Source organism: Lissotriton vulgaris, chromosome 5 (assembly GCF_964263255.1).
Source record: "Lissotriton vulgaris chromosome 5, aLisVul1.2, whole genome shotgun sequence".
Lineage (NCBI taxonomy): Eukaryota > Metazoa > Chordata > Amphibia > Caudata > Salamandridae > Lissotriton > Lissotriton vulgaris.
The window spans coordinates 352,537,620-352,563,467 of NC_141693.1; the positions used below are offsets into that span (position 1 = coordinate 352,537,620).

Here is a 25,848-nt window from a genome sequence, read left to right on the forward strand (position 1 = left end):
AGTCACCTTGGCTGCATTGACTTTTTTCTTGCCCTCTGGGATTGAAAAAAACTCCCATACAATGTGTGGTCTTGGCTGGTATGGGGTATTGTGTTCTTGCAGCCACCTTCTCCTCCCCTCCTCCTCCTCCTCCTCCTCTTGTTGACCACCAATGTAATCTTGTGGTGGTCCTCTTGGTGGTTGTGGTGGTGGTGTAGATGCTCCAGCTGCTGCTGCTACTGTAGCCATTTCAAAGTACAAAATATACCTCAAATATTGCAAAACAGGTCTTCCTAAGTCAAAGGACAAAGTCAGAATAAGGAAAAAAGGTGGGGTCTTTCATCATTTGGAGAAAAAAAAAGGCCTGAACCAATGAGAAGTGTTATTTTCAGGTCACAAGACCAGGGATTTCATCATTATGAAACCAAAACTGTTCTGCACCAATTAAAAGTGTTATTTTCAGGTCACATGACCCGACACGCTTACGCGGCGCGCCCCGGGTCGCGGCGCGTAAGCGCGTCGGATGTTTACGTTGCGCGATCGTATTCGCTCGAGTGTTTCCGGGTGCGCTTACGCTGTGCGTATCACGTGGACGCGGCTACGCGATACGTCACGAAGATGTTTTCGTTCGCGGCAATAGCGCTTACGGGACGCTCTCTGGAGCGCGCCCTGGGGCGCTTCAAAAGACTACGCTTTCCGGGGCGCTCACCGGGGCGCGCCCTGGGAGCGCTCCAAGGCAAGGCAAAAAAAATAAATATATATATATATATACATTACAAAAAATGTTTTAAATACAAATATAATATAGGATTCATTCATTTTCAAAAATATTACATTTCATAGCTATAGACATTTGCTATTAACAACATTTTGAAATTCAAAGAAAAAAACATAGGTTTGGGGCCTTATATATAGTTAGGAATTAGCATTTAAAAAACCTATGAAATTCACTGAAAAAAACATAGGTTTCACACCAGTTATAGTTAGGAATTAGCATTTAAAAAACCTATGAAATTCACTGAATAAATATAGGTTTCACATCTGTTATAGTTAGGAATCAGCATTTAAAAAACCTATTAAATTCACTGAAAAAACCATAGGTTTCACACCAGTTATAGTTAGCTGGAAATTTTACTGACATAAAACCATTGAAATTCCCACGTTATAGTTAGTTGGACTATAACTTGCGCGCCTGCAATGCACTGCTGATGACGTCACATATTACATCACTCATGACATGGTCAGTGACATCACTCATGACATCACGGATGACACCATCCTTGTGACAGAGTGAGAGACCTCCTTTCAGTGTAATGTAACCCTTGAAACACATATTCAAAAATAGAAACTAACATTTTCAAAAAAATGGAGATACCCATAGCAGTTACAACAATCAATTCAGTAATTCTACCATCTAGATACACATCCACTCATTCACCAACAGTTCTATATAGTCACTCATACATATACTCACTCAGCAGATGTAGTGATACACCTATACATCCTGTTACACACCGACAGTCATCCAAAAGTTACTCACACACATAATCACACATGCAAATAAACTATTGAACATCCATTTATTTGCATATACAGCTATACACACACTACCACCTTACTTCTAAGGAAACTTACACATACTTACTCTCTTAAACAATCACTTATAGAAACACATACTTATTTAAACAGGAACTCCTACAATCTCTCACTCTCACATATACTCACTTATATACATCAATATTCACATATACTAGATTAAAACATATGTAGTTACTGATAAAGACACTAGTGAGACAGTCATTCACTCACTAACACACACATATACACACACATCCACCCATACAGTCCTGCACATATGCTGTCTTCAAAACACATAGAAACAGTGAGTCAGTCATTGATGCATCTATGTGTTAAGTAACATCCCCACCAAACCATACAGACACTCATACTGATACTAAAAAAAACATCTAATAACCCATATACACACACATGTAGCTACTCACCAACCCATGCAGCCACTTATACACAAAGTGAAACACTGATACAAACATTTAAATATTTAAACAATACTCGCTAACAATAAGCCAGTTAACCAATCAATTTTATTTTAAAAAACATCCATTAGGACACTTACTTAAACATTTATTCTTCCATCGTCCTTTTTCATATACATATATAAAACATATTTATTTTTCAGAAAGACACACATTCCCTGGATGGTGTCATCAGTGATGTCATGAGTGATGTCACTGACCATGTCATGAGTGATGTAATATGTGACGTCATCAGCAGTGCATTGCAGGCGCGCAAGTTATAGTGATTCCAACTAACTATAACATGGGAATTTCAATGGTTTTATGTCAGTAAAATTTCCAGCTAGCTATAACTGGTGTGAAACCTATGGTTTTTTCAGTGAATATATATATATATATATATATATATATATATATATATATATATATATATATATATATATATATATATATATATATATATATATATATATATATATATATATATATATATATATATATATACTGCTCCAGGTCCCACCAAAACCGCTGAACTCCTAGAGAGGGTGGGTTCTCCCCTCCAACATCACAGCTCCATCTAAAAAGGATATGATGCACTCAACGGGGTTGAAACCTATATTTATTAAAAGCAGTCATCTCAAACATGTTTCGGCGTGGTGCCTTTCTCAATTATTAAAGTGCTAAAATATGTCATCCAGTGTTTGATTGGCTTATGAATCGTGTCATCACTTCCCATTGGTGGGCTCACAGCCAACAGGAGGGCTATAGTCCTTGTGGCTGCTATTCTACAGCTGCGTTGTGTCCCGGCATCCGTATCGTACCGGCGATCACATGGTTCAAACTTCATCCTAGATGGAAAATGACGTTAAGCCATAGACACCCCGCTGGTCGTTTCCTTAAAGCGGTCCCTTCTAGCCCTCCATTGCATGCCGAAGTTCTAGTAACACTGGATGAGCCCCTCGCCAGCCGCCGGATGTAACAAGTAACTTTCCTGCATGCGTTGTTCTAATGGATCGGCATCCTCGGACTTGTATAGCTCGCTCCCTTTATGGTTAGCAGGGCCATCACATCAGCTGCGGTTCAAGTGGTTTATTAAATACACAGCTCCAGGTTCCACCAAAACCGCTGAACTCCTAGGGCGGGTGAATCGTGTCACAGGGTGGGCTCTCCCTTCTAACATCACAGCTCCATCCAAAAAGGATACGATACACTCACTGGGTTGAAACCTATATTTATTAAAAGCAGTGATGGAGGTGGAGCACCATATTAAAATATCAAGAGGCTGGGGTTTGGAACAATGTCTGAGGTATTTGACAGCACGATTTTGACAAAGTAAGAAAATTGCTGCCTCGATATCTGGTTTCCTACTAAGGAAATGGACACTGTCTCTTTAATAATACTGGCGCTTTGAATCCACTGTGTGTAATAAATTGTTCCTGTTGGACCACAAGTCCCAGCATCCCGCCTGTTTGTAAGTGCACTTAGCACGGCCCACTGGGGGCTATTAACTAATTAAATGCATGCAATTAAGGAAGTGTCACTGCGCTAGTATGTGAAGCCAAGCCCCAGATGAAGAGGCGTTCTGCCTTGAAACGCGTTGGGAGTTGAAAGCATAACTACCAGGACACCGCAGCAGTGTGAAAAGATATGCTGGATAGCAGGCAAGATCGTCGAGTGCCCCCTCAAAGCTACGGGCATTTGGTGAATAAAAAATATTTATATATATTCTTGAATTAGATACCAAATCACCTAATGGATTAAATGTTAGCGAAGATTTTCATACATGTCTCTAGCAATTTCGCCATCCAGCTTTGCTTGCATTCCAAATAACAGATTCTAATGTTTTTACATATAATATATCATTTCCGCCTCTGTAACTCTTTTTTAAAGATTTTAATACAAACACATAATTTTGCACAAAAATTGGTTAGCACTTTTATGCACACGCACTTTCTACCGTCATACCTGATTTTGACATTTTTGGCCAACTTGGGCAGGATCTACATGCAGCAGCACTTTTGCTTAAGAAACGCAACCTTGACTGAAAACACCGAAATTAATAGAGCATATGTTTCATTTCATGGTTTTTAATGGTATTTTGTAATCAGTTGTTATCAAATAATTATTTGATTACAAAATGATTATTTACGTTTTTATATGTAAACAGTAGTTATAAACAATTCATTGTTTGGTAACTACCCACATGGGTCAAAATTGCCTTGCACATATATTTTAGAATGTGAACCATCAATTGTGAGTATTTTTCTGCTTTATATCGTGAATATCTTGTTTCGTAAAACTGTATTACATGGTCCATGGAAACAATGGACACTTTAGCAACTATGGTGCGATGTTTTATCAAAAATATGTCTTTCTTTTTGTGTAGAACAAATATGTGAAAGAATTGTTTTTATGTCTATGACAAAGCGCTTAGCTTTAGATCACGTGCTACAGCACTTTCACTTTAAGAATGGCACCACTCCTCATTTCGCGTCATGTGATAAAGGCCTCTTGAAGGCCGAAACGCGTCATGGCGGCAGTGCGGGGTATGGAGAAATAAACAAACCATTTTGCACTGACAACTGGGTCTATTTCGTCTGTTCCTAGCAAGAGGAAGTTTGCAACAAAGTCTGTAGCATATATATATATTCATAAACATTAGTTAGTCGTTTCTACTCACCTTCCCAAATATCCAACTAAGGCTGGTATTAAGCCTTATCTGTAAGCACACAACCACGTAACCATTTGGTTATCTCTAGAACTGGAAAGGGAGCAATTGGTGGACCTACAGATAGAACGGTAAGTGAATAAGAATAAATGGCCTCTTATGAGGGTTGTAGATAGGAAATGGGAGTTATACCCTGCTTCTGAGGTCGAGTTACAGTAAGTGAGGGCGGAAATCTCGGTAAAAGGCAGGGATGGAACAGGAAGGAGCTTCTGGCCTCTGGGAATTAGCATTGGAATGGGAATTGATTCAAAGCCCCACAGAGCAGGTAAAGCTGGAATAGCAAATTGATTTGGGGTTTCTTGGAAGGAGTGTAAGTTGCAGTGAGAAGTAATACAGGGCCCCTTACCAGAGGATATATATAAAGAAAGTGGTCCTAGACACAATTTTTAAACACTGCTAGTGATGTGAGTATTACTTCTTCGCAGTCAACAAATAGTCAGACTTAATCTGAACACATGGAGATGTATTATTAGCTAATTCAGCTATAAATGCAAAAAACCCAACACAACAGTATCACGACAAATTCTACTGCAGTTTATTTACAATTTCATAAAATTTCAGCAAGAAGAAAAAAGAAAAGTTGGTGCTCAGGTGAAGAAAGGTGTAAGTAAAGGTTTAGAGTGATTCAGTGCAACAAAGAAAATATTTTTACATTGCACATGTAAAGCCTACCCATACACAGAATATATACAATATTATACAGGGGGACAGGGAGGGACTGGTGTAGGCTTTGAACAATACAAAATGGGGGGATCGTCGACGTTTCGACCCTGGCGCAATAAGGGAAAGTCACGACCTCTGCTGCGGGTCTTCTTCAGGACGGTTGGGGGGGACTGGGGACGGGGAAGCACCAAAAGAAATTGAGAAGGTGTAGCAATTCCAGATCAGTTGGGCGATACACCTCTGACTGAGAAATTCTGCTCTGACTGAGAGTTCAGTTGAGAAACAATTGGTACACAACGGGCAGTCGAAATCAATCGTGCCTAGTCCAGTAGCGCAATGGACGTGACGTGGTTTCTCTCGGATGCGAGAGTCGGGAGCTGCCGGATTGTATTTCGAGTTACCAAATCTTATGAACTACGGCCTGCCCATTTCTGAACTATTGGGGATAACGCATAAAATTGAGGTCCTCTTGAACTAGACCTAGTTCTTCCTCGCCTTCTACCACCGGTACAATGTCCATTGCGCTACCGGACTAGGCACGATTGATTTCGACTGCCCGTTGTGTACCAATTGTTTCTCAACTGAACTCTCAGTCAGAGCAGAATTTCTCAGTCAGAGGTGTATCGCCCAACTGATCTGGAATTGCTACACCTTCTCAATTTCTTTTGGTGCTTCCCCGTCCCCAGTCCCCCCCAACCGTCCTGAAGAAGACCCGCAGCAGAGGTCGTGACTTTCCCTTATTGCGCCAGGGTCGAAACGTCGACGATCCCCCCATTTTGTATTGTTCAAAGCCTACACCAGTCCCTCCCTGTCCCCCTGTATAATATTGTATATATACTGTGTATGGGTAGGCTTTACATGTGCAATGTAAAAATATTTTCTTTGTTGCACTGAATCACTCTAAACCTTTACTTACACCTTTCTTCACCTGAGCACCAACTTTTCTTTTTTCTTCTTGCTGAAATTTTATGAAATTGTAAATAAACTGCAGTAGAATTTGTCGTGATACTGTTGTGTTGGGTTTTTTGCATTTATAGCTGAATTAGCTAATAATACATCTCCATGTGTCTGTTTGTTCAGATTAAGTCTGACTATTTGTTGACTGCGAAGAAGTAATACTCACATCACTAGCAGTGTTTAAAAATTGTGTCTAGGACCACTTTCTTTATATATATATACATTTACCCAGGTCCTATTGATTTATTGGGTTCACCCCATTGTTTTCAATGACCCTTACCAGAGGAAGCAGATACATAGGAAAGTAATGTTGCAGTGTCTCTCAGCTAGAGACAGTTTTGAAATTGGAAGGGATGCAGGACATCTCCGATGGAAGAAGAAGGGGTACAACTGGAATAGAAAATCATACAGGACCACTCAGCTGGAAGCTGAATGTAAAGCAATGGACATGAAATATCAGGCTTCACGTAAAAAACCTCCACCAAAGACATTCTCTGTGGCAAGTGTCGACCCCAGAACTCTGACCTTCCAACCAGCTGTAGGACATCAGCCTCCCTCAACCACAAACTCCCCTGACCCAACGACTGACCTTCAGCGACTGAAGCTCCTCCTCCACCATCCACACCCTCTGCTGGGGTTCCAGGTCTGCCACAGGGAAGGAGCCAACGTACTGGAGGGAGAAAGACAGTCAGCATGTAAAGAACACATTGATCTGATCTGTTTTTCATATTGAGCTACATACACAGTGGTGACTTCAACATAGCAAATGATTTGCACTTGCCTGGCAAGGCGCTTTTTAAGGCTTACAGAGCTATTCATGGAAAGGGCTAATGCTTCATCCAAGTCAATCTCCAATGATACTCATCCAACAGAACCCTGCACTAGAATAGCAACTCAGCTAATCATCCTTCATACAAGAAGAAACACTGATAGAACCTCATTTGACATACAGCAAAGTAAATATTCAATTCAATAAACATTTGTGATAAGTTAGAATTCATAAATAATGCTCTACCTTATATTAAACATTTACTGTCACACAGTTGCTGCCTCTTATTCTTTATTCTTTATTTTATTTTATTCTTTATTCCTTCTTTTTATTCCTTATTTTTATCATTATTAAAATCATCAGTCACAACCCGTTATGTTTGGAAGACAGGAAGCGTGAGGAGCGCCATCTGTGACTCAAGGTACCATGTCATGAATATTCTGTGTGTTATGTACATTGTCATATTAATGATTCAATCTTAGCAATGTATGCAATTGCTCATATTATTTTCATTATTCCTCATTCCTCATTTGCCGATGTAACAACCCGATCCCATATATTCACGTCGTACTTTATTGTGACTGTTACAGCTGGATGATTTTCTTGTTTTGTCGCTATTATCCGTCTTTGTATTTTGTATTCTTGGATTTTTCTGTATTGTGTGTTGCAATAATTTTCAATAAAAAAAGATTTGAAATCAAAAAAGTTAGGATTCATAAAGTCCGTAAAGACCTGGATATTCCCAAACAGAAGATGCACAATCACACAATCCAATACACAGATCTGATTTCCTAAAGAAGGAAAGTATGGAAATCAGATGACTTCCAACCCATCTGAGAACCGGAGCCTATTCCCTCCACAAGGAGAGTATGCAGGACCACATGTGCAGCTGTTGATTACTCTACTTCATTCCACCACAGACATAAGAGCAGCTACACCACTGCAGCGACAGAAGTGTATTCCGCTACTCATTATGCACAACAACAAAACACTTCCCACATGTGTCACACTCACAACTCTACACTTACAAGCAGAATAACAGCAACAAAAACCTCAAATATGCTATCCCTCACTCCTCTTGGCTCTGCTACACACTTAAGCACAGTAACTAATGTTAGGATAAAAGCACTACTCCAGTGATCAAGCACAACACCTAAATGCTTTTCACATAGGTCGCACAGCCATCAAATATCCTCCCAACCAAGCGCATCATATGGTGTAGCATGGTGCCAGTTCACAAACGCGCTTTGGGGACTCATCAGGCTATGAAGCAATATTTAATTATAACTACAATACAATGCAAAGAGCTGACAGAGCCTTGTTTGCATGTAATTCTTAAAACGTATGTGGACAGATGCCACCAAAACAAGCCAACATCTCGGGATTGGAGCCACAGGCTCACGACCCTAGATGCCTTAATCATTATTGTGGTAAAAGTCTTTGCACTGCTAGAGAAAAAATTATGTCCCTCCACCCATTTTTGCTGGCTGTTCTACTGTGTCTGAAGGGTTTGACTTTGTAGACTGGAGCACAAGGCTCTTCTGAGCAAGATGTGTTTTTTGTGCGGTGGTTAGTTACCAACTGGGCTGTGACGTGTGTGCTTTTAATGATAACTGTATTTACACAGCGCTTAGTACCCCTGAAGATATGTTGAAGGGACACTTATGCAAAAAACAATATGCGTTACTTATGGTCTGATATTACACAAATTTACATTTTGGAAGCTCCATTTTATCCTAAAACCCTTTGCACATTTTGTAGCAGTCTAGCTTGTAATGTGCGTAATGCAAGTATAAAATAATGACTTACACTTTCACAGTGCTTTCTGTCACAGGCTGTGACCTCATAGCACTAAAAATACACAAGTCGCTATTTTCCACTGCACTAACCAATTTTAATTCTGTAGCTCTCTGGTTACACACAGACCTATGCAGTGCATTAAATAACAGAGGTGTTTAAAATGTACTATATAGTGTATTTCCCACAAAGTAACAACTATTTAAATGTATTTTTCATTTAAGCTACCCATTATTTTATATGTAGCCACCTGATGGTAAAAGACCTAAAAATTAACAAAATATTTTAGGGCTGATTTATAAGAGGCTTGCGCCACTGAAGCGTCCGTTTTTTTTAAGCTTCGGCGGAGCAAGCATCTCAATCATATCTATGAGGCGAGGCAAAGTCACCCTTGTGGCTTTGCATGGCCTCATAGATATGGAGTAAGACAAAACAGCGCAGGTTGCTGCGTTGCCTTATTCTGGCAAGTAGGCATTCCATAGGCGTTGCAGTGGGTGTTCCCACACAACGTCATAGATTTTGACGCTGCCCCAGATTTACAAAAACATGTAAATCTGGGGCAGTGCCAAACCTTACGCCTCCCCACAACAGGCGTAACTAGGAGAAATGTTTTCATTCCTCCTCATTTTTTACTCTTTCCATGTGTGCTGCATTTTGCAGCACACATGGAAAGAGGAAAAACCCTCTCAGGATTATTTTTGTGGAGGAAGATGCCCCTTCCAGCACAAAAACCAACCGGACTATGTTGGTGCTAGGCAGCAATTTGTGTGCCAACATAGGGGGAAAAGGACACAAATGCGCCATATTTCAGAAATATGGCGCATTCCTGCCCTTTCACATTGGTGTAGGGCAGCGCAGCAAGAAGACTTGAGGCACTGCCCTACGCCAATGCCTCATAAATTAGGCCCTTTGTTTTTAGCCACACCTTTAACCACGCCCCCAACCACTGACCTATGGTTTGCTAAACACTGTATAATTTATTTCCCCAATGTATAAATGGTTTGCTGTTGGAATTTGGGGCATTTATGGTTGTCGATAGTTGGCAATGATGAGGAGGCCCAAGTTCTAGAAATTTTTTTCAGGAGGGGGTCCTTAAGCCTCAACGTTTGTGACAGGGTTGTCTCTGCATCAAAAAGTTTGAAGACCTCTGCTCTAGGCCTTATTTCGCCATCTGCACAAACCTGTTGCGCACGTCTAGGCAATTCAATTCGCTGCTTGCACTAAATTTTAAACATATTTGCTTTCAATATGCTGCTTTTTGCTTCAATTTAAATGTGCTACACTAGTTTAAAAGGTGGGATTATTTGCAAACTTCATAAGCAGTCAGTCAGCACCACAGAACATACTGCACTAATTTAACTCTTGAAAGACAACTACGCAGAAATACCCTATCCTGTTAAACTAGGCACGAGAGGTGCAATGTTGTATGCCTAATAACAGTGTGGTATCATAATATTGTGCTAAATGACAGAATCTCTGAATGATAACCCGGGGCCCAGATCCCAACTTAACCAAAACGTGAGATCGTGAGCAAACCTTTTATCTCATTGTTTCTCCTATCCTTAATTTCACAATGAAATAACATTGGGGCATATTATCAACAAATAGCGATATTTATCGCTAAGTAGGGTTAGCGGCAATTTTTTTATCGTCACGCATCACAGGATTTTATCGCTGAGATAACGTGCTATTAGCAACGTTTATCTCAAAAGCGATAAAATTCCCAGCGATAGCGGCAAAATCCGTGAATATCGCTGAGAATACAGCGATATTCACGCATTATCTCTAACAGGGTCTTAGCCATTATATCCACCTCCCATTGGATATAATGGCTAAGAACTGTTCTGAGCAGGTGTTAGTTTTTGGAGATATTCGCGCTTAGCGCGAATATTTCCATCGCTATGCCTGTGTTGGTAATAGGCGATAGCGATGTTACGCTAAACAGGTTGGGTACGCCCACTTTGCATGTCATTAGCGATAAATATCGCTGACATGCAAAGCGGGCCCCAAACCGCTCGCTATTGCCTACAAGCTGTCGCTAACTGCTGTTAGCGACAGCTTGCTAATAGGGCGATAGGCAATTTTTGCCGCTTTAGCGTCCGTTTTCGGCCGCTAAGCAGCAATAATACTATCGCCCCCCTTGATAATATGCCCCATTGTCTCTTGTGTCGTTCATGGCAATGCTGTCAGGGAAATCTTATATGGACCTTTCTATTTGTAACGTAAATTAGGAACTTTTGCAACTTCCATATTATGCAGAAATCTAATTGTATGTGCTAAAGTGAAATAACTAAAAACAATAAGAAATATAAAAAAAATACATTTTGAAATGTATAAATCCTTATCATGTCACCTGTTGCGCACTGACATAATGTGCCATTGTGTGGCCCGCACTTTGGGGCAGATTTACAAGCCCCTTGTGCCACTTTTGCGTCCTTTTTAACATGGGAAAAATGACGCAAATGTGGAGCAAGGGGCTTGTAAATCTGCCCCTTGGGCTCCTAGAGCCGGCTAAGCCAGTGCCTAGGCACCACTTTAGCTAGGCACTCGCTGTGAATTTGGTGGCTGGCGCTCCTCTGCCTCTGACACAGGGCGAAAACCTCACAACGGGTACATTGAGGACTGACTTGTTAAAAAGCTGGCCATTCGGAAGTGACAGCCCTTTCATCCGGATCCCAAGGCACTCTGAACTTGATATAATATTAATTGTAATAGCACGTTCGTTTGGTTTCCACGGAGCCCGTCGCCTTCTGGTCTGCTCTCAAGCAGGGAACATTCTTTTCGACTTCCTTACATTCCCTCAAATGCCTCCTGCGCAGCCTGCCAGCAGGGGTCGCACGTCTTCGGATTCCTGCAGGTGTAAACCGCTCACCATAGTTTCTGCTGACAGGGAAGATCGCGCAAGAGCTTAATTAAAGGGGCAGTGAAATGCGCCAGGAACACATGAACACTGCAGAGAGATTCCATCCAGAACCAGCCTGACTACAACTTACCTAAGCAAGTACTTTCAAATAATTCGAATACAGCTCCACAAGAATGTAAATCACCCTATGGTTGTCCTAAAATGCCCATAACAGAGCTCAAATATTTAGAGTCCAGCCTGGGCCGGATCCATTGGATTACAATTCTCCAACATTAGGATCTTTTAAAAGACGCAACAGCGTTGACTACATTTCGTCAGCAGGGTAGAACCATAAGAATAAAAACAAAACAGACGCTGAGAAAATCAGGTAAACAAAAACCCATGCACATCATTTGGCCACGTTCAGTCCGATTTTGAGATTGGTTTGTATGTTCCCTTCCCCCCAGTGGTGGGCTTCAAACCTACTCCAGGGCAGTAGTTACAAATCTGCCATATTTACTTCTGTCAGGAATTTGGATTTCCTCCTTTTTGGTGGAAAATCCACAATGACACTCATTCCCAGCCGAAAGCAGGCTAATAGATGTTGGTGCATGGAAGTTTCCAAAGTGAAGGTAGATAGTAACCTCTGTAATGTGCCGGGTGGAATATTCCATCATGTTAAAGACACCAGACATTTTCTTTAGACGCCATGTTCCAGGCATTGTGTTTTGCTTTTACAAAACATTGTGTTAGTCTAATTGAAACGAGACAACATTACAACTTCCAGAATGCATTACAACACTCTACTCCACTTTACTCTCTTCTACGCCACTCCACTCTGCGCCACTCTACTCTATCCCATGCCACTCTGACGCTATACTCCATTCTAAGACACGAGTCTACTCTATGCCACTTCATGCCACTTTACTATATTCCAAGCCACTTCACTCTACTATACTCCACATCACTTTACTGCACTCTGATACTTCACTCAACTCCCCGTCCCTCCACTCTATGCCACTCCTACTTCATTCCATACCATTCTTCACCGCTCCACTCTACGACACTCCACTCCACTTCATGCCACTCTGCAACACTACTCCACTCTACCACACACCACAACACTACTCCACTCAATTTTATGATATTCCACACCAGTTTATCTATGCCACTTTACTCTGCTCTGCGCCATTCCATGACTCTACCTAACTCCACTCCATGACACTCGACAACAATCAACTCCTCTGTGACATTCTACAACACTACTCTACTCCACTCTAGCCACTTCACCCTACGCCATTACACAACACTTAATTCTATGACACCCTACTTTGCGCCACTCTACTCCACTCTAGTCTACACCATTCCACAACACTCTACTCAACGCCACTCTACTCTGTTCCATGCCACTCTATGACACTCCACTCCACTCTACGCCACTCGCTTCTAGGCCACTCTATGCCACTTGCGAAACGTTCTCCCCCTGCTTCCTGTCTCGCACAGAAAGATGGTCGTACAGGCCTTGGTGGTCTCAAGGCTGGATTACGTCAATTCTCTTTACCTAGGCCTCCCAGCGTATCTGGTTGGCTGTCTTCAGATGATTCAGAACACGGCGGCCAGAGATATTTTTCTAGCAGGCCCCAGGACACATACGACCCCTTTGCTGGCTTCCCGACATTGGCTTCCGGTTCAGAAACGTATCCATTTTAAAGCGCTGGTTCTGGTCTTTAAAGCCTTTCAAAAGATCGAACCCCCTACCTCAATGAAAGATTTCAACATTACATTCCCCAACGCACTCAGAGGTCATCCACACAGCTTCTCACCTCCACGCCTAAGGTCCGGCTGTCTCGGATCAGTGACAGATCCTTTCAAGTGGCTGCCTCTCATCTATGGAACACTCTGCCTCTCGGTCTCAGACAGGTGCAAGAACTCCTCACGTTTAGGCGGAAATGAAAGACCTGGCTCTTTCAACTTTAAGTCTTCGGACAGCTATTCGCATGTAGGGGTTCTCTTTCAGGTTAGCTGTTATGTGGTCTTTTGCTTCAGCGCCTGAACACTCCTGGGAGTAGCCGCCCACTTCATAAGTGCCATTTAACATAACACTCCACACCGATGTACTCCCCTCCCCTCAATTCCAATCCCCTCCACTCTAGGCCACTGCACTCTACTATACTCTTTGGGGGCAGATTTATGTCAGACTTGCGCCACGTTTAAGCCGCCGTTACGTCATGCAACGGCGGCGTAAACGTGGTGCATCCCTGCGACCCATTTACAACGTGACGCATCTAGGCAGATGCGTCACGTTGTAAAGCCCTGCGCCACATGTGGGCGTTCCGGCGCAGGGTGGGCGTTCCGGGGCAGGTGCGCCTCACAAAAGTGGCTGAGTGAAATCTACAAGATTTCACTCAGTCACTTTTAGGCCAATGCTGCGTCAAAACCCTGCGCCTGCTTGAAGCAGGTGTAAGGCTTGACGCAGCATTGGACAGATAGGGCACCCCGAGCCTTGCTGGAGCTGCGTCGCGCTTGCGACGTAACTCCAGCAATGCGCCACCTTTACGGCACAGATGCGTCACGCATCTGTGCCGTTTTTGCCCAATGGTGCACCGCATTGTAAATGCGGCGCACCATGGGTGGCTGAGCTGCGGCGCACAATAACTGGCGCATCCCTGGGGATGCGCCAGTTATTATAAATCTGCCCCTTCTTGTCTCAACTCTACATCACTCTTCTCCACTCTGCGCCACACATTCCACTCTATGACAGTCCACCCCATTCCAGGCCACTCTCCTCTATGCCACTAACTTCTAGCCGCGCTGAACAGTAGCTCGTATAAAGCATGGCTAAAACACAAAGGCAACGTCAATAGCTCTCACATTGGCGTGACCTACTGGCTTTGTCAAATGCTTGTTTGGTGGGAGCTGCACGTCACACATTGACCTGGGTCAGGCCCGGTTCTAGAGGGTGGGCCGGGCCCACCCAAACTTTGGCCTGGCCCACCCAAACATAACCCTTGGCCCTGGCAGTGACGTCAGCAAGGCCAGCAGAATAAGGCCACTGCAAGTTAAAACGTTCTTCGAACGTTATCTTTCTTTAGGAGTTGCGTGATTGGGCCTGGGCTCGCACCCCAAATCACGCATCTCCTATTAGGCAGGTGGGCTGTGTCCCCGCCGACTCGTGCAGGTACATTAGGGGCACTGCGAAGGGGACAAAGCCTTTCGTTGGAACTGGATTTGTGGATAATTAATTCTTTTCTGCTGGTAAAGAGGAGTTTGTTTTGCCGTTTCGTTTTCCTGACCTTCCTGACCCCTTAAGCTGTTTGTTTACCCGATCCGGCTGTGACAGAGTTCATAAGAGCAGGTAAGAGTAAATGTGTGGCTATTGTGTTTTTTAAATCTGTGAGAAAGACATACTTAGAACGCCGTGTTTATTTCATTTTCATTTACATCGTGTGTTTAAATCGTTGGTATCATTCATGAGTGTTTCTGCAAGGATGCACAACTAAATGTCCAAATAACCTTGGGGATTGTTGATCTTGCTGGAGAGCGTTCTTTTTTTTGGTTTGTAGTATTTAAATGCAATAGAACTGTAGTTAACGTGGATAGCTCAGTGGGTTACTACCTTTGTCACAGAGATCCTTTGATACATAGGACAGTGTGATTAAAATACGTGTATACAAACCAGAATGGTATAATTAGATTTTTTTTTTGTATTGCTAGTTAGTTCGAATTTTCCCAGTATTTCATTATTCTAATGTTGCAATACAGAGTTTGGGCAGATATAATTTCTAATCAGTACAGCCAACCACTGGGGTATGCTTTAAATCCTGTGTTTGTGGTTCTCCAGACCCAACCCTCTTAATACATATTGCCCAGCAGCATGGATGAGATGTGATTCCTACACCTGGTAATCTTCATTAGCTTATGTGACATTCCCTATAGGCTGATTTGGATACTTTTATGAATCATTGTGTCTGCATAATGTGTGTGTGATGTACAGTACTGTGATACCCTACACTACGAGTAGCGCTATACAAGAAATAAAATGCATATGAGAGAGGGGCTATGGAGTGATGATGGGCTCTGTAGGAGTTTGGCTATGAGGGAATCCGAGGGGGCATCATGAGGGGTGGAGATACGGAGAGATGAGGAGGTCATGACTGAAAGGGGCTAAGGAGAGATGAAGTGCACTGTTGGAGGGTGGTAGTAAAGTTGTCTATCGAGTAAGAGGTCAGTGGTGGGACACCAATAAATACTTTTGCACCGGCGCTATAATAGACCCTGTAATGTTTTTGCTTATTTAATTAGCAGTTGGGTCATTAGAGCCAATGTGCAACATAGTTTAAAGTGTGTGCTAATTATATTTACTCTTATATTCAGGGTTTTCAGTTTGAAGGTGATTTTACAAATCTTTTTAGTGGGATTATGGAGAATGAAACCAGGTGGTGCCTGATATGGGGCTGGGGACCAAGGTTAGCTGTGAGTTAAGGTGCACGGTAGAGAGATTGTAGAAAATTGATGATCAGGCCTGGAAGGGAGTGTACTGCAGAGTCTGGGGTCAGATGGAGGTAATAATGAAGAGAGATTCTCTCTGAAGGCTGGCAACGAGGCAGGCTGAGTAGTGTTACTTGCCTGATACTCCCACCTCAGAAACCTCCTCTGCCCATCAAAAGGACCTTACATGGGATCAAAATACTTTTTGAGAGTGTTAACGATTAGAAAGAGATTTGGAAAATAATGGAGGGCCCTGAATCTCCTGTTATCCCCTTCTATCACACGCAGGAGTACAGTTTTTTTTTATTTGTAGGCTACCTCCAGAAGCGACACATTGAGCCCGCAGTGGCCCACCCAAATGCGCCCTTGGCCCACCCAAACAAAAATTCCTGGAGCCGGGCCTGACCTGGGTTCTTGTCAGGGCTGCTCCTGAAATACAGTAATAAAACTTGAGCCTTCTGGAAGCAAATCCAGTAGCAGTCGCTTCGGCTGGTATTCGCTGATTTGTTCCAACCGTTAGTCTAATAATGCGGCGCAGCGTGGAGGACCCGGACTGCCAGGAGCGCCTGCCTTTGTCTGACTCAGCAATAAATACCACATGGGCCGCATAAACGGCGTCTGACAAGGCAGCAGCTGCACCGGCCCTTCACACTGTACATCTGCAGCGCCGGCCTTTGAGTGGCAGCGGCCTCTAATCATGAGACTGGGGTGAGGCGTGACGCCACGCCTAGGCTATATTTGTCCGAATGTAATTTAACTGAGACTGCCATTCAATATTTAATTCCTTCCAGCTGTGATGGTGAAGGGCAGTCTTAGATCTGGACTGAGAATCCCAACAAACAGCTCATCAGATACATTGAACAGTAATGGCCACTCGGGCGGCTCTATGTCCCTAGAGTCCACGTGCAATGGACACTTACCTCTGTAAACTTGGTGACGACCCGGGCTTTCGGAAGGGGGCCTTTTCCGTTGCACTCACTCCCAGCCTTCCGCCTCATCCTACTCCTACAGTGCGAAGGCGAAGCGACTACTTCAACATGCCTCAGCTGCGTCGACGTCGCGCGACCACGTCACATAACTCTGTGGACGTCACACGACTCCTTTGACATCACGCAACGGCCTCCACTTCCTACGGCAGCTTCGACGTCACACGACGTATGGCCTGATGATTGAAAAGAGAAGGACAGGACCATAGCAGTGAAACATAGTTTTGCAATTTTTACGATTAATCTACACACACATTTTCTTTGTGGTCCACCTGCCGTAAGTGCACAGGCAGGACTTGAACACCCAGCTAATGTATTACCAGTTTAAAGGAAGGAGTAACAAATAGGCCCAAGGTCGGCCCTGGGAACATCTTTTCTCAGCCCCCTCTGGCCCGCCTGCTGGAGTTCGGCCAACACAGCAAGACTTATGGGAAGACAGACACTAAAGACAGACAGGCTTCACTCGCACAGACACACACAGGCGCGGCCAATTCTTAAATCCGCAAAGATCTGCTAATTCTCCTCAGCCTCCCTTAACTCACAACGCCTGCTGCTATTACACTTGGCGAAGCACTAAGAGGCCACGGACAACGCTGTAAAAACATATGAAATCTGATCTGCGCCGCCCCCTGCTGTTCAGAGGCCGAAACACAGCTCTACCCATTCGCCCAATTGCTCACCCGAGCACCAGGCTATTGCAGTGACATTGTGCACAAAACTCAGCAACTGTACTTCAATCCTGCACCCCCGAACGTTATAGTAGCAGTGACCCCTCACCCCTACACGCCATGGCAGTGTGCTCTAATCCAGACCTTCACGTCCCCAGGTCAAACAGGATTAATTTAGAAGCCATCCTAGAGTCATTGGATGATTATCCAACTACTCTAGAAGTCATTTTCACATTCTCAGACATCATCAAGCTCTTGAAGTCATCAGCAGAGTTTAGAAACTTGAGCTTGATGACTTGCGAATGACTTGACAATGAGTATCTGATTACTTCACAAGGTGTGACTATTGCTGATGATTTGAGGATTACTTGAGAATGAGCATTTAATGACTTCACAAGGTGTTATATTCCTGATGATTTCAGAAGGATTTGAGAATGAGTATCTGATGACTTCACATGGTGTGACTAATCCTGATGAAGGAGTACCGGTTCCTATCCCAATTACCGGTTCCTATTCCAATTACTTGTTCCTATCCTAATACCTGTTCCTATCCCAATTGAATACCCCTGTCCTAAGAATTTTTTTACCACCTTCCTGTAAAGCGTTCTGATACCCTCACGGGTCTGGTTCGCGCTCTATAAAACGTTTTTGATTGGATTGATTTTTTTTTGCTACAACTATTGTTATCTAAAGGTCCATCTTGTTCCTCCAAGTGAGCTAAAACTACAGCTCCCAGAATGCATAGGTTCGGTTGTCAAAGGAAAGTTTAGGATTGAAGAAGACAGAGCGGACGGAATCTTAATCAGGTCAATTAACCAATTAGGTGGATGGGGACAAAATATATGTAGCTTTTAAAAATTATAAACAAACCAGGAAGGGTTTAGAGTCATAATAGCATTATGGGCCCTACTTATGGAGTGGTGTATTGTTAAAGTCTTGAACCACGATCTACGTCAGAGCCACTGGAATTATGTGGCAATGGAAGACCGAAGTATGCAGCTAGATTGATCGAATTATAGGACAAGAAAATGCAAATTATGAGGCATAACATTGCACAATCTGCAGCAGTATTGTATGGTTGTTTTAACAGCTTTGGGTCCTGTTTGGGCAAAGTTTAACAAACTTGTACCAGTTTACCACGTGCAATTAGTGATCTGCAAATGAAAGGTATCCCGTTAACCTTTGCGCAGGATCTGTCACTGTGTGGAGCTAAGCCGTCTCTTCAGTGACTTTTGATATGTTTGAGCTAGAAACAGTGTGATTTTTTTTTTGAAAGCTGCAGTTTATGCAGCAGATACATCTGGAAAACTCGCCAACCACAGAAGCACTTATTAACCCATTCCTCTTGTCTTGCCTCCAGGACTTGTACTCACGATTTTGCTTTAAATACAATAAAACTGTCATTAATAATAACTTTTTATCTAGTGCTGAATGCCACACGTGCCATTTCCAAATACCTGTAAATGCAATGTGCTATTGTTACCCAGTTTAAAAGAGCCTAGGTACCTTCACATCACTGCACGTTTCAGCTGCGAATGTTCAACTCACTGAACCTTCTTTCCGGCTTAAAAAATAAGAGTACCAGAATAAAGTGAACACTACAACTGGGCGTACTACTCCCACGTTTGATGGGCAATTTGAGAGCTATGAAAACCTAACACTTAATTATTTTTGCCACGTTTAGTTGGGGGTCTTATATTACTACCTTACTCGGGACTGCTTAATTCAGCGGCCTCAGCTCTTTAGCAGTTAAAACTCAGAAGCTTCTGGCAGCAGGCTGTTCTCTGCAGCAGCGCCCGAACCCTTTCTGCTATCCTCTAGTTTAAATCTACCCCAAGTACAGTGGCTTCGCAGGGAAGTGTTTTACTGCAGTTCCTTTTGACCTTCTCCACGAGTTCAACCCCCTGGGACACTCCTCGTGCTGGTATTGTGCAGACCTCTGCAATTGGCCAACTTAATATCTGGTGAATGTGTTGTTTTGCAACTAGCTAATGTGAAGTGTTACAGGGTACTAAAAACAACTCATTTTATAAAGTTATTTCTGCCCTGGCCTTGCGGCTTCACAGCTCAGTGATTCGTAGACGCTATTTAACTACAACACAGCGTTGCACATTTTATCGACTTCGGAAGGATGAGTCCCTGATTTGACCTGCTCCGGTTTCACACGTGAAGGCTGTATAAGGATTTCAGCAGCAGATGCATAAACCTGTTGGGCTATTTCATTGCATTAGAGGAACCTGTCAAGAGTTTTTAGATCTGGCTTGACAGTGCAAGCATCACGTTACCTTTTAAAAGACAAAATCCGTGTAACTTTAAGAGGCTTTATTTTAGAAACTGTCGTGGGCGGGGACAGCACACCTAACCAGACGAGCGAAATATTAGTGCGCGCAAAAGATTAACTTATTCTATGTGTGAACACCTACCAGAAAACACTGCTAAGTTATATAGACATGTATAGGCTGGAAATGAGTTATAATGAAAAAATATGTTTGTGTTTATGCTTTTAACTACCATTAGCTATCGCATGTTTTTCAGCGTTAGGTTTAGAGTAATTACTTTTGTACTAGAAAGGGCGAGACTCTCCAGCTCCGCACATATTGCATATGGCGATGCTTCACCCCTTTAAAGAAAATCATGGTGTCTGTGTGTGTGTGCTTGGACGGGAGGCTGCGTTCTGATTCGTCAGCGGTTGTTCTCTCAGTTTTTGATTGGGTTGAATATTTTTTTGCTACAACTAATGTTATCTAAAGGTCCATCTTGTTCCTCCAAGTGAGCTAGAACTACAGCTCCCAGAATGCATAGGTGCGGTTGTCAAAGGAAAGTTTAGGATTGAAGAAGACAGAGGGGACGGAATCTTAATCAGGTCAAGTAACCAATTAGGTGGATGGGGACAAAATATATGTTGCTTTTAAAAATTATAAACAAACCAAGAAGGGTTTAGAGTCGTAATAGCATTATGGGCCCTACTTATGGAGTGGTGTATTGTTAAAGTCTTGAACCACGATCTACGTCAGAGCCACTGGAATTATGTGCAATGGAAGACCAAAGTATGCAGCTAGATTGATCGAATTATAGGACAAGAAAATGCAAATTAAACCCATTACAAGCAAATAGCTAACTCTTTAAGAACAAAAAGCACTCCGGCACTGTTTATTTATTCTTTAAAGCAGTTTCTAAATGTATTTTAATACGTTTCACGCATCTGTTCATAACTGTTGTCACTTTCAGTCGTTACCAAGCTCAATTACAAATTCATATATGGCTAATAAAAATGTTTTGCAAAAAAATAAAGCTCAAATCATGGTGTTTTTGACATTGGTGTGTGAGTATGTTAAAGAGTTGATTTTTGTAACACACACATGAAGTAAGGGGGCCACTTCAGAAGTTTATAGACCTCGTGTTCTAGAGCACGTTTTAGTGTATCACAGACAGTTGCCTCTTTCTTCATAGGTCCTCGCTGATCTCCACATGACTAGTTACACATATAAACAAGCATTTGCAATACAATAGGCCTTGCAGTTACAAGAGTTTCAGCTATTTGCATTGTAGATAACAATGCCTTTTATTTATGTTTTTAAAACAAAAACAAGAATAAAAGGCACTGTTATTTGCAATGTCAATATCTCAAACTCGCGTAAATGCGAGAGCTATTGCATTCAAACCAAAAAGGGGGTTTGCTGTACTGTTCCTAAAGAAGTCAGAGGTAGGAAAGTTCTTGCTGGCGTGACCAAGTAGAAGGGAAAGAAGGGGATACTATTAATACCCTGGGGAATCCATTATGTTGGACATATTTGCCTCACACACCCCGAGGAGTGTCATGCTTCATCATCGGCAGTTGCTCCTCGTCGGGGAGGCGGTGCAATCCCCGACGGGCACACCTCAGAGAGGGGCTCTTTGGCGGAGATCTTTTTTCCAACTGCCTGTAGGTGAAGTGGGGGTATGTGGGCAGGGAGGTGTGTACCTATGGTAAGGCAGCTAAAATGTAGATAGGGGTACCGGAACGGACTTTATTCAGGGGGTCCCCTAGCTACGGTTAAAAAGTGAAACTAGTCCCCTAGGTGTCAACCAATTATGTTGTGTTACCCTAGAAGATACTAGTGGTGCATGTGGTCAACATGTTTCTCGCTCTTGGTATATTTACCGCGATTCTTCAGGACCAAAGTGAAGACAACAACATGCTCGTGTCATATGTGTTGGAATGATTTACCTTCGTGGATCCTCCTATGTCTATGTCTGGAGGAAGGATAAGGAAACAACAATTAAAAACAAGCATTTACAATGCAACGGTTTCGCCTTACAAAAAGTTAGACACGCTTTCAGTTTTAGTAGAGGAGACCCCTTGCCTCCCACTGCAGCTGAAGCATTTCAGCGCTGTGAATTAACCCCCTCCTGGGAGAGTTAGCTCTACTTTTTCAGAGAACTTTTAAGGCATCTGCAAAGTAGACTCTGGCCCAGGGCCCCAGCCTTTCAAAGGGGGTGGGAGTGAAGGGGAGGTGTGGTGTGAAAGAGCCAGCTCTGTTCTACAGATTTTTGCGCTCATCACTTAAACTATTTCCAAGATTGTCTTTAAAAATTAATCTATTTTTTAATTTATTTTTAATGTATATTACAGACATTTTGCAGACAAAATGTGTTATACAAGGAAGCCATAGCTGGATGGATTAGTGAAAGTATGAATGGATGAGTGAAGGGGTGAATGGAATGATGAGGGAAAGGATGGATAGATGAGTGAATGAGTGGAAGGATGGATGAGAGAAAGCGTAAATAAATAGATGTATGTGTGAAACGGTGGATGTATGCGTAAGGGTGGATGGATGAGTGAAAGGATGGATAGATGAGTGAAAGGGTGGATGGATAATGAGTGAAGGGTGAATGGATAATGAGAGAAAAGATGGATGGATGCATGAGTGGAATGTTGGATGAGAGTACATTAATTATTTTATTGGTGGAAGTGTAGATGGATGTGTAAAAACAGGTGGATGTATTATTGAAATGGTGGATGGATCAATAAAAGGGAGGCTGATGCATCAGTCAGTGGATGGATGAGAGAAATTATGGATGCATTGATGTATTGATAAGTGAAAGGATGAATGAATAGATAGATGGATGAGTGAAAGCGTGGATGTAAGGATGTATGAGTGACATTTCACAAAATGGGAACGAAATTAGGAAAGCAAGAGGGGGGTTCTAGAAAGAGGGTAAGGTAGCTGAAAAAAGGAGTTTACAGGAAAGGCAGAGGAAGAAGGCGAGTGCTCAAGGAAACTATTCACGGAACCAACTTTACTCTAGCAGCAGTCTGGCTTTTCTGATTTCTGGCAGCCCCCAGGTTCAACTCTGAAATCCAGAATTCAGGTATTTGGGGAAGGTGCCTCAACTATATCGAACCTGCAGGGCTTTAGAACACTAGATTGAGGCAAAGGTGTTGCTACTCAAGAGAGACCCCGTCACTGTAAAGAAATAAGATTCTGGGTGCCGTTACTGTCCAGAGACCACAGAGCAGATGCAAGTCTACACTTTCTGAGACTTTGATTTAGCAAAGAGTGCTTGGAACACAGCACTGGTGTTCTCAGATGTTATAGCCATGGGAGAAAATCCAGCAAAATATAACTCAGGCTGCATCACTCATGTATTTGTGGAGTCCAGAGTCAAAAAATTGAAGCGGAGTCCTTCGTAGTATGAGGAACTGTTTCAAAGTTCAAAAAAATATCCAGTGAAAGAGAACCAAGGCAGATCCATCATCAGTGTGATCTAGAGGTACTAGTCATGTTAGTTACTTCATCTTTAACAAATAGGGCCCCGTTGCTTTAAAATGTATAAATAAATGTCGCACCATGAGAAAGCAGGGTGCCTAGGGAATAACGACCCTCTACGCAGCCTTCTGTCAGGGCAGCACTGTGCTTACTGTAACATGCACAAAAATGTAAGGCTGCTGCTACTTATTATGGTTCTATTTTGAGTAAATACACTACAATCATGGCTTTTTCAATCCCCGCATTGCAACACTTTCTTTATTACCGCTCTTTATCCATGCTGCCATCTTGGAAATGATCACCCCCACATGGCTGCGGCTCTTCATGTTCAAACCTTTATTAGCCTTCTTTGTCTACCCAGAGTGGTACTGGTGGTGCTTTTCTTTCAGTGTTGCAATGCCTTTGTCTTCTCATCACACATTTCTGCAGTATTGTCTTTGTAAGGCCTTAGTCAAAACTCTTAAGATTTGCCTTTTCATGACTTCAAAGGAATCCATTCATTGCCTGACACACTAAAAGTCAAGCTGATTTGAAAAGATTATGCCCAAACTGCTATAATTCCATAGCCACGCCTTTCTTAATCTCGGTTTCTGCTGCGAGTTGACTTCCTTTCAGTGCTAATAAAAAAGGCCTGACCTACATACAATTTTAGGGGAATTATCTCAGTGTGAGGTAATTGAATGGGACACTCAAGAACAAACTTCAATAAAAATAAATCACCAGATGAAGTTGACAGAGTGAGGGGGAGAAGAGGAAACAGAAGATGCGCTGTCAGCCCATCAGCCTGGGCACTGGCGTGCACTAATGTATTATTCTCTGGGTGAATGTTCTTAATGTGCTGCTTTGACAAGATAATTTCCCCTCCTGACAGGTCGATAGTGGACAATTGCATGCCCTGAATGGCACATTTTACAACAAAATTCTCGGTGTCAGGCACAGTGCGCAATTAAGCTTTCTCCCACACTCTAATCATGCTGAAAGGTTGGAATTACCGGGAACAGGGTGAAACTGCCACAAAAAAAATCAATGCTGTACATGTTTTTAAATATAGCAACTTATTACTAAAGTGAATTTATTGTGTGGCTGTCTCAAAAACGACTCGCCTGTGCCAGCTGAATACTGCATGCACTGAAAAGTAAGTACAGAGCGAAGTTATTTTGCGCGTCTCCTGCACACATTACATGTAATGCATATGAAGCTGTTCTAGAGGCGGATTTGGCGCTCATTTCTCGCAGCGACGCGTGCACCAGACTCCATCCCAAAATAAACAAACCACACAAGTGTCAGACCTGACAAGAGTCCAAGGGGAAAAAAAAGTTAATTTGGTGAAGTGCCCTTCGCCCCCACGTGTCTGCCAAGGGACACAAGCCGGCTTTGGGAAGGAACAGCCAAGAGGGAGACAGTGCAGCAGGAAGAGACAGCTGCAAGCTGCGCTTGGCCGGTGACTGCATTGGACCGCGGGATGTTTCAAAACGAGAGAGTAAAAGAAAGGAAAAAGTCCAGACATAGATTGAGCAAAGAGGAACTAGTACACCTCCTGATCACAGAGAAGTGTGACGAGCGGTACGTCCGAGCACACAAGGCTCTTAACGTGAACCCGGGCAATGCCAGGGAGGATGTGCCAGGGAGTACATGCACACGGGTGGATGTTTAAGGAGAGCCCTAGGGCGCTTCAGGCAGGTGCACAAGGGCATGAACCTCGATTCCAGAAGGGGTGGGTGGTAAGGGCACATGCCGGCGGCAGAGATAGGGCACAGCAGGTCCACCCGGGTACATTTATTCAGCCTTCTCGTTCTGTCAGCCCTCGCCTTTCACTGTCACAAGAACCACTGCCCTAATGCAAGCACGGCTAATGTCCCCTCCCGTGATCAGTAGAGTAATAAAATAGTCCTATATGGGGTGCAGCGGAACTTGGTGCCACTGCACCTGCTGCACGACGGATAACTACCCCCCCCCAATTCCTGTCATCATAGTTACCTAAAACTGTCATAGCTCCCCCCAGTGACCCAGTGATACGCCAGCATCGCAAGCTGCACCCTCGGCCATGGGAGAACCGGTTGGCTGTCAAAGTAAAATGAAAGCAAGGTGAGGGAGTAAACAGCTCACTCTCTGGGTGCGGACTGTCATTAAAGCTACACGTGGGACACTCAGTGAGTTAAACAAAACTCATCCAAGGCGGAGATCCCAC

The 25,848-nt window shown here is 43.1% G+C and overlaps 1 protein-coding gene across 4 annotated transcripts in view; it reads right to left on the reverse strand.

Moving 5' to 3' along the window:
- SH2D5 (SH2 domain containing 5) overlaps positions 1-25,848 on the reverse strand; it is a 150,002-nt gene that overhangs the window by 36,546 nt on the left and 87,608 nt on the right. For all 4 annotated transcript variants that reach the window (XM_086921629.1, XM_086921632.1, XM_086921628.1 and 1 more), the window contains exons 2-3: positions 17,177-17,418; positions 6,950-7,030 (exon numbers count right to left, since the gene is read on the reverse strand). In XM_086921629.1, the coding sequence (XP_086777755.1) occupies positions 6,950-7,030; positions 17,177-17,254 (159 nt within the window). In that variant the 5' untranslated portion in view covers positions 17,255-17,418. The remainder of the gene's footprint in view (positions 1-6,949; positions 7,031-17,176; positions 17,419-25,848) is intronic.